General features: G+C 40.6%; 1 protein-coding gene across 1 annotated transcript in view; it reads right to left on the reverse strand.

The window, feature by feature from the left end:
- Nucleotides 1-773: 773 nt before the first annotated feature.
- CATSPERB (cation channel sperm associated auxiliary subunit beta) overlaps nucleotides 774-14,279 on the reverse strand; it is a gene marked incomplete at both ends in the record, with an annotated part of 90,033 nt that continues 76,527 nt past the window's right edge. The window contains 3 exons of the mRNA XM_084629817.1: nucleotides 774-983; nucleotides 9,118-9,192; nucleotides 11,571-11,671. Coding sequence (XP_084485943.1) covers nucleotides 774-983; nucleotides 9,118-9,192; nucleotides 11,571-11,671 — 386 coding nt within the window. The remainder of the gene's footprint in view (nucleotides 984-9,117; nucleotides 9,193-11,570; nucleotides 11,672-14,279) is intronic.

Raw genomic sequence — 14,279 nt, forward strand, 5'->3', positions numbered from 1 at the left:
GAGTTGAGAGTGTGTTTAGTGCTCATAACAATAAAGACTAACAAAACCTTGAGACTTGGATAGCGCAGAGAGGATTGTGCTGCAAGCTGCAGCTACATGCAGGGCATGCACACAGCAAGCACATCCAGCCACTGGATGGAAGACCACTAATGATCCAAGTCTGTTCTTGTGGCCGCCCTTTAATAGTCAAATACAACAAGTTTGAGTAATTTATACAGGTTGAACCTCTCTAGTCCGGTACCCTCGGGACCTGACTGGTGCCAAACCAGAGAATTTGCCGAACCACGGGAGGTCAATATTGTAGTGTACTGGTCTCTTTTTATTTTTATCTCACTGAGGCGAATAAACGGAACGACGCTTGCAACGCTGCCTAGCCAAGGCTTACCAGCTCTCTTCTTAACAAAGTGTTAGTGTTGTTACACACTTTTACTGTATTGGCACTCTTACTTATGTTAAGTAGTTCCTTATTACAAACAAACAAAGTTCTTTACAACATCTGAAAACAGTTTCCTAATAAAATAATTTGTAAATGAATATATTTTCCTGTAGATTTCAATACATACATTTACAAAGAAATCAAATTCTGATGGAAAAATTACAGATGCAAAAATATCAATGAAGGAAGATATATAACATAACAATATTAAATAGGAAATTACTTTCAACATACGTCTTTGGGAAATGTAGGTAAGAGATAGGTTTAATAAAGGGGGATGGAATAACTTGCTCTTGGGTGTCACCTTGTATTTCATTTAGAAGTGTGGTTGTCCAACCTAGGAAGAAGTAGAAGTAACAGTTGCTGAGGTTTCAGACCCCGATACTTTGTTCTTTTTCCTCAGTTTACTTTTCACTTTGTTCCATATGTTTATTTCATACATTTGCATTATAAATGCAACAAAGATGATGCCTCCTACTAATACAGCTGTTACTGTGCTAACAAGATATCGTCCTGGGAAGGCCAGAGGAGCATCATCAACATAAATCTGCAACAGAAAACATTTAACATATCCTTACATTGTCTTAGTCTAACAATTAAAATACTAACACAAAGTTTTAACACTTCCTATTTATTATTTGTTAATAGTGTTAGCGTCCTCAACAAAGAGAAAGAAAAGGGAGATTCTGTTCCCCGGGAGCTGACAATCATAGGACCCAGTTCTGCTCCATTGAAATCAGCAGAAGTTTTGCCATTGCTTCAATGGGACCAATGTTGGGGATTAAATTAGACAAACTAAAGAGTTCAGATATAATATTTTGGACTATATAAAAGTGGTCTAACTTCAGATTATGCACATGCCTTCTTACTTTGATGTAACCTATCCTGGGTCTGATTCATTCCTGACATGACCCCACAAAAGAAGTTATACCAGGGATGAGTTTGGTTAGTATACTCTAGACTATAATCTTTCGTGAAGCATTATTTTGCATTTGTTATGCTCAGGACAGTCTTTTGTACAATATAAAAGGAAATACTTTTCTCCTACAGAGAACACTGATTTTAGATATTATTATAAGGACCATTAAGTCCTTTAATGCAGTGGTTTTCAAACTGTGGGTCACGACCCAGTACTGGGTCATGGAATGTAAGGCACTGGGTTGGGGTGGCTCTGGTCAGCACCGCTAACCTGGCCGTTAAAAGTCCTGTCAGCGGTGCTGCCCAGCTAAGGCAGGCTAGTTTCTATGTGTTCTGACACCGCGCTATGCCCTGGAAGCGGTCAGCAGCAGATCTGGCTCCTAGGCGGGGGTGGGGTGCATGGGGCTCCACTTGTTGCCCCCACCCCAAGCACCAACTCCGCACTCCCATTGGCTGATTCCCGGTCAATGGGAGCTGGGTGAAGGCAGTGCATGCAGGCAAGAGCTGCTTGGAGCCACTTGTGGTCCTCCGCCTAGGAGCCGGACCTGCTGCCGGCTGCTTCCAGGGTGCAGTGCAGTCCGCAGTACTAGGACAGGCAGGAAGCCTGCCTTAGCACCCTTGCTGCACTGCTGATCAGGAGCCATCCGAGGTAAGCCCACCCCCCAATCTCCAGTCCTGAGCCCCCCCAAACCTGGATCCCCTTCCTTCACCCCAAACCCCTCATCCCTGGCCCCACCCCAGAGCCTGCACCTCCAGCCCAGATACCTGACCCCCTCCCACACCCCAACCCTCTGCCCCAGCTCTGAGCCCCTCCCACACCCCAAACCCCTCTGCCCCAGCTCCACTGGGTCATGGGCATCAACAATTTTCTTCAACTAGGTCGCCAGAAAAAAAAGTTTGAAAAGCACGGCTTTATTGAATGTAATTTGCCATGGCTATGGCTGTAAATATATTCTAGCAATTGCTTCAGTGAAATAAGAGTCCACACTTTTAAAAAAAAAACACAGCAATCCTTTTACATAAAACTCCATGCTTTCATCCGTTTACTAGTTAGTTAATGTTTGTTAAGACCTTTGAAGTTGTGAAAGTCTCTCTTAAACAAGTATATTTCTTTACACTCATCTCTCATAAAAATGGTTTCCTTGGCTAAATATTACATTATCTCTTCTTTCATCATCAGCTTCCTCTTAGAAATTCTGCTTAGCTTATGGTTCATCTTGACCAGCTACACAGAGGTAAAATTACATTTTGACATGACTCTACTAGGACTTTACAATGTGTTACCTATCTTACTGTAAAAAACATACCTATTTTTCCAACACGTCATTGATGCCTATCAAATCCGAACTTTAATTCTTAATGATATAAAAGCTGTTGCTATCTAATCTGCCCACGTAAGAATTTCTAACACACTCATGACCATAATATCCAAGCACAAATTTATGGTTAGTAAATAAAACCATCTTTCTGGGTATTCCATCCCTGAAATTGCTTCATTTCTCTAACCATCTGCATTGGAAGACCTGCAAAATTGCCCTAAAAACTTAGTTCTTAATCAAGCAGTGCCATGAACTGAACTGCGTTAGGAACATAGCAACAGATTGTACTCATGATCTGAAACCCTCTCTGCTTTGCCCTTTTTTCCTGACTGTCACCACCACCACCAGCCTCCTCATTGCTCACCAACCTGGTCATCTTTGATTCTTTCATTTCTCTTAACCCGCACATCAAAGCTATGTCCAAACCCTGCCACTTCTGCCTCCATCACATTTCCAAAATCTGAATATTTCTTTCTGCGCTAATGCTCTCAGCATCTTCCATGTTCATTACTGCAATCTCTTTTTCTCTGGCCTCCCTCATACTCAAATCAGCCCCCACCTCTCCCCAGTCTGTACAAAAAGCAACTGCTAATGTCCATCTTCCTTGGCCACTGTTTTGACCACATCATCATCCCTTCTTTGGATCCTTCCTACCATGGGGCCCTCACTTACAGGGGTGCTGGAACAATTTGTATAGTGCGGGTGCTGAGAGCCATTGAACCAAACTGTAAACCCTGTATATGATGGAAAGCACTTCAAACCAGGGGGTGCAGCAGCACCCCCAGCACTCCTAGTTCCAGAACCTATGCTCACGTAGCCACTGAATCAAGTTCAAGTTTCCTGTTCTTCCTTTCAAGACCAGTTATGGATCTCCCTCTCCCTACCTATCTGCTCTGGTCTCTGATTGCATTACTCTCTGCCTCTTCCAGTGATGTCAGCTTCAATGTCTCATTCAGCTTGTCAGACAGATTTCTATACACCTTCTTCCATTTTGTTCTTTAAACAGGGAATGCTCTTCCTGAGCTAATTCATAAAGCCACTCCTCATCCCTTCTTACAAATCTCTCTCCTAGACCCATCCCTGTCACAACACCTACAACAAATATTCCAGCATAGAACAGCTAGGTTCAAAGCTCGGGGAAGCACAGTCAGATGATGGAGTGGGGATGTGGGGGAATGTACTTTTGTAAATAAAAACAATTATGTAGAAGTTGCAGAATCATAGAAATGTAGGACTGGAAGAGACCTCAAGAGGTCATCTAGTCCAGTGCCCTGCCCTCAAGCCAGGACTAAGTAATAACTAAACAATTCCTGATGGGTGTTTGTCTAACCTGTTCTTACAAACCTCCAGTGATGGAGGTTCCACAACCTCCCTTGGCAATTTGTTCCACTGCTTAACTACCCTGACAGTTAGGAAGATTTTCATAATGTCTAACCTAAACCGCCCTTGCTGCAATTTAAGCCTATTACTTCTTGTTCTATCCTCAGAGATTAACTAGAACAATTTTTCACCTTCCTTCTAACAGTTTTCAAGTACATAAAAGTTTATCATGTCCCCCTCAGTCTTCCCTTTTCCAGACTAAACAAACCAATTTTTGTCAATCTTTCTGCATAGGTCATGTTTTCTAGATCTTTAATCATTTTTCTCTCTCCTCTGGACTTTCTCCAATTTGTCCACATCTTTCCTGAAATGTGGCACCCAGAACTGGACACAATACTCCAGTTGAGGCCTTATCAGCATGGAGAAGAGCAGAAGAATTACTTCTTGTGTCTTGTTTACAACATTCCTGCTAATACATCCCAGAATGAAGTTTGCTTTTTTTACAACAGTGTTGCACTGTTGACTCATCTTTAGCTTGTGATCCACTATAACCCCAGATTCCTTTCCTAGCTAGTCATTTCCCATTTTGTGTGTGTGCAACTGATTCTTCCTTCCTAAATGGAGTACTTTGCATTTGTCCTTATTGACTTTCATCCTATTTACTTCAGACCATTTCTCCAGTTTCTCCAGACCATTTTGAATTTTAATCCTATCCTCCAAAGCACTTGCAACCCCTCCCAGCTTGGTGTCATTCACAAACTTTACAAGTGTACTCTCAATGCCATTATCTAAATCATTGATGAAGATATTGAACAGAACTGGACCCAGTGGGACCCCACTTGACATGGGCTTCCAGCTTGACTGTGAACCACTGATAACTACTCTCTGGGAATGGTTGTCCTACTAGTTATGCACCCACTTTATAGTAGCTCCATCTAGATTGCATTTTCCTAGTTTGTTTATGAGAAGGTCATGCGAGACAGTATCAAAAGCCTTACTAAAATCAAGATATACCACATCTACTGCTTTCCCCCCATTCACAAGGCTTGTTACTCTGTCAAAGAAAGCTATTGGGTTGGTTTGACATGATTTGTTCTTGACAAATCCATTCTGACTGTTCCTTATCACCTCATTATTTTCTAGGTGTTTTCAAATTGATTGCTCGATTATTTGCTCCATTATCTTTCCAGGTACTGAAGTTAAGCTGACTGGTCTGTAATTCTCTGGGTTGTCCTTATTCCCCCTTTAATAGCCTGGCACTATATTTGCCTTCTTTCAGTCCTCTGGAATCTCTCTCATCTTACATGAGTTTTCAAAGGTAATTGCTAATGGCTCAGATATCTCCTCAGTTAGCTCTTTGAGCATGCCAAGATGTATTTCATCAGGCCCTAGTTTAAGACATCTAGCTTGTCTTGGGGTATGTCTTCACTACCCGCTGGATCGGCGGGTAGCGATCGATCCAGCAGGGATCGATTTATCATGTCTAGTCTAGACGTGATAGATCGACCCCTGAGTGCTCTCCCGTTGACTCCTGTACTCCAGCACCGTGAGAGGTGCAGGCAAAGTTGATGGGGGAGCGGCAGCGGTCGACTCACCGCGGTGGAGACACCATGGTAAGTTGATCCAAGTACGTTGACTTCAGCTCCGTTATTCACGTAGCTGAAGTTGCATAACTTAGATCAATTCCCCCCCCCAAACCCCCCGCCGAGCGTAGACCAGGGCTAAGTAATTTTTAACTTGTTCTTTCCCTAGTTTAGCCTCAGATCCTACCTCATTTTCACTGATGTTCACTATGTTAGATGTCCAATTGTTACTATCTTTTTGGGTGAAAACAAACAAAGAAGTCATTTAGCACTTCTGCTATTTCCACATTTTCTGTTATTGTCTGTCCCTACTCATTGAATAACAGGCCTATCCTGTCCTTGGTCTTCCTCTTGCTTCTAATATATTTACAGAATGTTTTCTTGTTGCCCTATAAAAAAAAAAAGAGTACTTGTGGCACCTTAGAGACTAACCAATTTATGTGAGCATAAGCTTTTGTGAGCTACAGCTCACTTCATCGGATGCATACTGTGGAAACTGCAGAAGACTATATATATATATAGGTCTCTGTGTATATAATGTCTTCTGCAGTTTCCACAGTATGCATCCGATGAAGTGAGCTGTAGCTCACGAAAGCTTATGCTCACATAAATTGGTTAGTCTCTAAGGTGCCACAAGTACTCTTTTTTTTTGCGAATACAGACTAACACGGCTGTTACTCTGAAACTTGTTGCCCTATACGTCTCTAGCTAGTTTAATCTCATTTGGTGCCTTGGCCTTTTAAAATTTTGCTTGTGTTCTGTGTTCATATTCATCCTTTGTAATTTGACCTAGTTTCCACTTTTTGTAGGACTCTTTTTTGAGTTTCAAACAATTAAAGATCTGCTAGGAGAGCCAGGATGGTCTCTTTCCATACTTCCTATCTTTGCTGCACAGTGGGATAGTTTACTCTTGTGCCCTTAATAATGTCTCCTTGAAAAAGCATCAACTCTCTCAAATTGTTTTTCTCCTTAGATTTGCTTCCCATAGGATCTTATCTACCAACTCTCTGAGTTTGCTAAAGTCTACCTTTATTGTGGTGTTTTCCCTCCTACCATTCCTTAGAATCATGAACTGTACCAATTCATGATCACTTTCACCCAAGCTGCCTTCCACTTTCAAATTCTCAGCCAGTTCCTCCCTATTTGTCAAAATCAAATCTATAACAGCCTCTCCCCTAGTTGCTTTCTCCACCTTCTGAAATGAAAAATTGTCTCCAGTGTATTCCAAGAACTTGTTGGATAATCTGTGCCCTGCTGTATTATTTTCCCAAACAGATGTCTGTGAAATTGAAATCCTCCATCACCACCAAGTCCTGTGCTTTGAATGATTTTGTTAATTGTTTAAAAAAAGTCTCATCCACCTCTTTTTCTTGAATAAGTAGTCTATAGTGGACCCCCTACCATGACATCACCCTTGTTTTTTTTAACCTCTTTTACCTAGGGACTTTCAACAAGTCCATCTCCTATTTCCATCTCAAACTCAGTCTGAGTGTATATATCTTTGATAGACAAGGTAACACCTTCTTCCTTTTTCCCCTGCCTGTTCTTCCTGAGTAAGCTGTACCCTTCTATACCAAATATTCATGTGTATTATTTCACCAAGTCTCTTATATACACCTTCTCTCCCCTCCCTTAATATATCACTTGTCTTCTTTGACTGTGGAGCAGGGATTATGTATCTATTGAATAGATTTGTATATCACTCAGCATAATGGAGCCTTGATCCTGATTTGGGCCTCTAGGTGCTACTGTTGCCCCTCTGTAAGATGGGGATAATGATATTGACCTTTTCTTAAAGTGCTTTGATATCAGCTGCCTCAGCAATAGAATTCCACTTGGAGGGCTCTCTGCAGATGTGGGCATCTGCAAGTGGGAATGTAACCCCTGTGTCTAATAGGGAGATATCTCTTTAAAAGACCCATTGCGGGAAGTAGGAGTGAGTTGTGTCTGGGTCATTGTTGCTAGGCAGATTTAGCACTCCACATCCAGAAGCTTCTGGATTTGGGTGTGGAAGTTTTGGGTATGCTCCAACAGGTTCTCTGTTGCTGGGGTCAGACTCCATGAGGGCAAGCAGTCAGGGCAGCTGCTTTACAAAGGGACATGTCCCCTGTGTGAGTTAAGAGAAGCGGAGCCCAGGAATAGAAAGCAGGCTGTTGTAGCAGGTTAGTGATATTGTTAACCCTCTAACAGGGAAGCATGGGCAATGTTAATTATAGCAAATTATAGGAAATTGGGAGGGAAAAATAACTTCTATTTTAGTTGTATGCTTTGAATGTTGTTTTGATTTTAGCCAAACTGTTCTAGTTAAATTGTCTCAACTAGTCTGATTCACCAACTTTTCTTTAAATGTAGTAATGGGGAAAGTGTCATTTATATTTTGCTATTCTCAGTTTTGTATTTTCTTTTAACAGGGTTTTCTTTAAATCTATACACTTAACTGAGTGATTGGTTAATCAGTTAGCTGACTAGTTAACAGTGCTTTCAGCAGAAGAAAAGTCTGCATAGATTCCAACTGAATATTCCTAGAAGCAAGTGGAGGGACGTGTAGATTTGGTGATTAAAGACTAACTGAGACTTAGATGAACTAAACCTAACCTTTTGGGGACTGAACTGTTCCAATCTTAATTTGTTTTCTTTATTTATGTTTATGTATAACTGTGAAGATAATGTCTGCGGATTATAAAATAGCCATGTTATGCTGTAAAATTGAGATTATTTGTTTCTTTATCATAAGATTTTATAAAGTTATTTAATTAAATTCATTTCTTTAGTTCCTTTTGGGACTTGAATGTGGGGAGATTCACCCTTTGCAATCCTTGCTGAAAATCCTTAGAGACTGAACTCTGGGTCTGTAGCTACTTTTCTATGGGAGTTGGGGTTTTTAGGCATTGGAGAACGGCAATGAAGTGAACTCTAGCCCACCCAAAGGTTACAGGAAGGGGACTGGAGATTGTTTTAATTTGCATTCATTAACTTTCCATGTCTTTTGTAATCCCTTTTGAAGTGTGAATTCTGGGAATGGATAGGCCAGGCACCATACTGATCAGGAAGCCAGGACAGAGTGGCAGGAGTCTCAGACCTGTTGCAGAGAAGTAGTGACTTAGTATGGATGGGACAGTGTTCCCATTCAATATCTGCTTTCTTCCTCTGGCTTAGGACCACCAAAAGTGGAATGGCCAGCTATATCAGGAAGCTAAAACTCACTTTTTTTGCCAATATCTACTTCCTGTTAATTTGCTCAGTCACTTGGAATCTGGTCATCCCTCAGCTGCCATCGTACAATTCCTATATATCTCCTTTGGAGAGCTGCAAGGCCCAGCAACTTCCACAAAATGCTGTGGAAATTTTGGACTCTGGGACACATCTGAGGAAGACCATTGTGTGAATGGCAGAATGTGGGGGCAGTATCCCTGTTCTACAAAATGTGTAAATCCAAGTTTAGCAAGTACACCTTTTGTGATAGCTCTTGTCTTTCATTTGAAATGCTGTGATCATTTTTTTTAAAGTGACATCTGTTGAAATTATGGGCTATTTACTGTACCTGAAATTCATCAAGTAGATTACAAAAGGAGACTCCAGGAATAGTTGCTACCCTGAAATGAAAAAGCTCAGACCCCTGTGAAAACAAAACAATAGCAGCATTGATGGAATTTTTGTTTTAAGAACAAAATTTGTTTCATTAAAGAAAATACATATTGAAGGCCCTGTTGAGCAGAAACATGTACAGAAAGCATTTTCAGCTGGTTCCTTGAAACTCTTTTGCAGTTTTGCATGCAAAGTTGGCAAAAGTAAGAGCAACTAGTGAGGGACAAACCTATCTTGCTTGCAGATCAAGTAAGGCAGGGGATTAAATTGGGGCCATTGGGGGCCAACAATCTTCCTCTAAGTGTGTGATTTCTTGATTGTGGTGTGCATCAACCTTAAATTGACAAGAACTGGGGAGCAGACCATGAGGAGCGCCACTGCAAACTGCATGCTTTCTCCATAGGTTGCTCCTAAAATCCAGAGGGTCATCTTCATTTCCCTCCTTATCAGAGAAGACTCAGCAGCAGGACAGCATGGGGGCAAAGGGAACAGAATACTCTTGCCTACTTCCAATTCCACTTCAGAATAGCTGATGTGGAAATCAAAAGACTGGGTATTTCCAAATCTCATTAGCATACTAGGACAAATTAGAGTGTTTTTTACATTTTGAAGGTGCAGAGGACATAGGTTCTGCTGCTCCAAAACATGCAGAGCAGATTGCTCTCAGAAAGTGGCATCTCTAAGTGGATTTACTCGGAAATGAGGCCATAACTGGTCTCCTGAATACTTCACTAGGAGACGCCAATGTTCGTTTCTAACTTCTGAAAGAAGTTAAATGAAAAACCAAGTGCTAAATTTAGCCCTGGTATAAATGGCCATAAGTTCATTGGAGTTACACCCATGCTGAATTTGGCCCATAATCTTTAATACAGAAGAAAAGCGTAGGACTCTCCCAAACACACCAAAATCTTTCAAAATTTAATTTTTAAGCAGTGCTTAATATTGTTTATTTTAATATTTTGATTAAAAACTTTAGAAGAAAGCAAAAAAGCTAAAATACGCAAAGCATATTTTTAATAAAATGCTACCATATTTTAATAAAATTATTTTAAAGAGCATTTTGGAAGAAAGGGCTGCTAGAGTACTAGGCAGGAGAGTGGTTTGAGAATTTTCCATCAGAATGATTTTTCAACTGAAAACAAAAATAAAATATTATGCCAATATTTTGATTTTCCATAGAAAAAAATGAAATGACATTTTTTGGAGTCAATTTAACCAGATTTAAAATATTTTGTTTACTGAACTGACCAAAATGTTTCACTTCAGATCAGTTAATAAAACATTTAAACTGCATTTCCCTAGCACTTGGCCTTATGGGAGTTGTAGGCTGGGTTCCCTGGAAGACTACATCTCCCACAATGCAATGTGGATCCAGCTCACTGAGCTAGGGAAATGAATTTAATGTTGATCTGACTTGAAAGAAGCTTTTGGGTCATTTCAGCAAAACCAGATGAAACATTTAGATTTCAGAAATGTCAAATGTTTTGATTCTATCAAAAATGAAAAACGTTGAAATGAAACATTTTGATATTTCTGCGGTGAAAATTTTCAGAATTTCCATTCAGCAAAAAATATAGAAATATCAACGTTTCAGCCTATTTTAGGATTAAAACAAATGTTTTCAAAATTTTAAGGCCAGAAGGGACTGCTGTGATCATTTAGTTTGACCTCCTGCATAATACAAGTCATAGAACTTCCCCCAAAATTTCTTATGGGATGGAACTGAAATTCCAAATTTTGCTCAGCTCTAATATGCAGTTTTGATATTTAAAAGTTTAGGCAAAATATTCCAAAGTGGCTTCTAAAGACTATACCCAGAATTTTGTATACCAGGAGCAATTTAGAGGCTTACTAAAACTGCTTAGAAAATAATCTATGGATAGATTAGATAAGATAGATAAAATAGATTAGATTGATAGATCAAATATGCCCTTATTTGGTAATCAGTATTTTTTCCAAAGGAACATATTGGTGACTGCATATACAACAGGCTGGTTAAGTAAGTGATGGTAAGATCTTGAACAAGACATATAAAGTAACAGTCAAAAGGATCATATGTGAAACTACCACCAAATAAATTGGTTAGTCTCTAAGGTGCCACAAGTACTCCTTTTCTTTTTACCACCAAATACTTTCTCTACTATCTAAAGGATCAGCACCTTTAAAGGCTACATATGGTATGTTCATAAGGTATAAAAGACAGTTGATCCAAACTACAGATGGGTCTGATCTATGAACTGGTGTGCTTGGATCTGGGTTTTATACAGAAAGGAAGTTTGGATTCAGATGAGAACTTCCTCAGAGTTGAATGGTGTTTGGATATGTAGTTTTGATTCATGCCCATTTTTGTCCAAAATATTTATTTTTATCTGAAAAAAACCCGCAAAAAACAAAAGCAAAACCACTTACATATATGTTTAGGGCTAGGGCTTCTGGATTATACAGTGTATTGTTGAGTTTATCAGCTAAATATGCTCTCATTTTTAACATGCTTGGTGTTTCATTGGTACCTGTAAAACAGTAGAGTAAGTCAATTTTTTCTTTCCCCCACATTTTTAAATAATTCCATTTTCTATATTACAGGTAGTTGGTAATATAGGTTCTGTGACTAACAGACTGACAAGGGAAGAGGAGTGTTTTACCCCATTTAGTCTAAAGGCCTACCCTTTGTGAGATGGTGAGAGCTTCCTGTGAGATGCTAAGTACCATGACCTTCCATTAAAGAATGGGACCTGGGGCACTCAATACTGTGAGAGGTTCTCAGAATCTTGTAGGATCCAACCTTTATGTAGTTTTGATCACTCACCTATCCTTGAGTTTCTGAGCATCACAGAGAAAGGATAATCAGCACAATTTTTAGCCTCCTTGCTAAAAAAAAAATAAATAAAAATTCTCCCTTTTCTTGAAAAATTTCCCTGTATCCACAAAAACATACAGACTGGGGACTCCAATTATATAATAGTACAAAAAGCAAAATAAAGGAACATACTTTAAGGTTGCTGTGGCAGATAGTGCAACTGCATGCAATATCTTTGGGGACCATATTGTATTAAGTTTACAAATGTTTATGTATCATTGTAGGCCAAAGATTATATGCAACTCCATGGGGCAAGATTATCAGAGTTCCTCTAGGAACTCAGAACAGGTGTGTGTGTGAGATCACAATAGTCCCACAGATTGTAAACAGCTCCAGAGGAGTACTCTCTAATGGGGTGGTTTGCATATACTGGTTTAGGGCTGAGTTTAAAAAGACTTGTGTGTCTCTCTTGCATTTAATTCAAGAAATGGTCAGGACCTTGGGTCCTAGAGAGGACCCCAGCCCTTGCTGAAAAGTTGGAAAGACTTTGGTTTACTAGGGCCCCATAAAATTGCTAGTTGATTCCTGGAACGTTCAGTGCATGTTTAAATCTGTTCACTGATTCTGTATATGTTTTGTCTGTGATACTTTTGGCTAAGAATAAATGTACTTTGCTTTGGAAGAGCTGTGTGGTCACTGGTAAAAACATTGTCCTTGGACAATGCTGGCCATTAGGTGACCTGGCCTGTTGGGGATTTCATAGTGGATGGCATGGGCTGTGCAGCCTTAAAACCCTTTGTCAGGAGGGAGAAAGAGGCACCAGTCTCCACCTCAGAGACGTGATGGCTGGGAGCCTGAAATCTTGAGTGCTCTTGAGGGACCATGGAGCGGAAATACAGGTGCAGTTATCCTGAAACTCTGACAGTTGCTACAGATGACAACTTCAAACTAGAGGGTTATTGTCAAGGTTCCCTCCCCACTCTGAACTCTAGGGTACAGATGTGGGGACCTGCATGAAAGACCCCCTAAGTTTATTCTTACCAGCTTAGGTTAAAACTTCCCCAAGGCACAGATTTCTTTCTTGCCTTGGGAACCAGCTTAGGTTAAAACCTGGTACGCTGCCACCACCAAGTGATTTAACAAAGAATCCGGGAAGAGACCACTTGCAGAAGTCTTCCCCCAAAATATCCCCCCAAGCCCTTACACCCCCTTTCCTGGGGAGGCTTGAGAATAAACAAGATGAGCATAAACCAGCCTTGGATTTTTAAGACCCTAAAAACCCAACCAGATTCTTAAAAAACAGAACTTTATTAGAAGAACAAAACAAAGATAAAAGAAACACTCTGTAAGATTAGAATGGAAGATAATCTCACAGGCAGTCAGATTCAGAACATAGAGAATCCCTCTAGGCAAAACCTTAAGTTACAAAAAGACACAAAAACAGGAATACACATTCCCTCCAGCACAGCGAATTTACAAGCCAAAACAAAGAAAACCTAACGCATTTTCTAGCTAGATTACTTTACAGGAGTTGAAGGGCTTGTATCCTTGATCTGTTCCTGGCAAAGGTATCACACAGACAGACAAAAGCCTCCCCCCCCGCCCACCTCCAGACTTGAAAGTATCCTGTCCCCTCATTGGTCATTTTGGGTCAGGTGCCAGCAAGGTTACCTTAGCTTCTTAACCCTTTACAGGTGAAAGGATTTTGCCTCTGGCCAGAAGGGACTGTATAGCACTGTATACAGAAAGGTGGTTACCCTTTCCTTTATATTTATGACAGTTATACACTTTATTGCTTATATAGGCTAAGCTGTATACCGAATAAGAGCAGCATATTAAACTGCTAGGATATGTGTGCCACCATAAAGATTCCTCTACCTGCAGCACCAAATGGGAACTCTGAGGGGTGAATTTTTCTCTCACTTACACAGTGGAAATCAGGCTTTCAGGTTTTCTGATTTTCACCAAAATCAATAGGGTTCTTCCCTCTGATGGCTACAGCATTCCCTGAAATGTTGGAATTGATTGGCTATGCGGCACCACAACCCTTCAAACCAAAGTTTATGTGATTTCTAAGGACCCAGCAGGATTGTCTGCTGAAGCAGGTGTGGGAGTGGCAGGAATGCAATCTCTGTCTTGAACCTGAATGTCCTGGCCTCGTAGAGCACCACCCTCTGAGGATCCCAACGTGCTTTCCAGGCCTGAGGGAATCCACCCTGCCATCCATGTAGGTGGGGGAAGGGATAGCTCAGTGGTTTCAGCATTGGCCTGCTAAACCCAGATTGTGAGTTCAATCCTTGAGGGGGCCATTTAGGGATCTG

This window comes from Lepidochelys olivacea (assembly GCF_965140295.1).
Source record: "Lepidochelys olivacea isolate rLepOli2 genome assembly, chromosome: 6".
NCBI lineage: Eukaryota > Metazoa > Chordata > Testudines > Cheloniidae > Lepidochelys > Lepidochelys olivacea.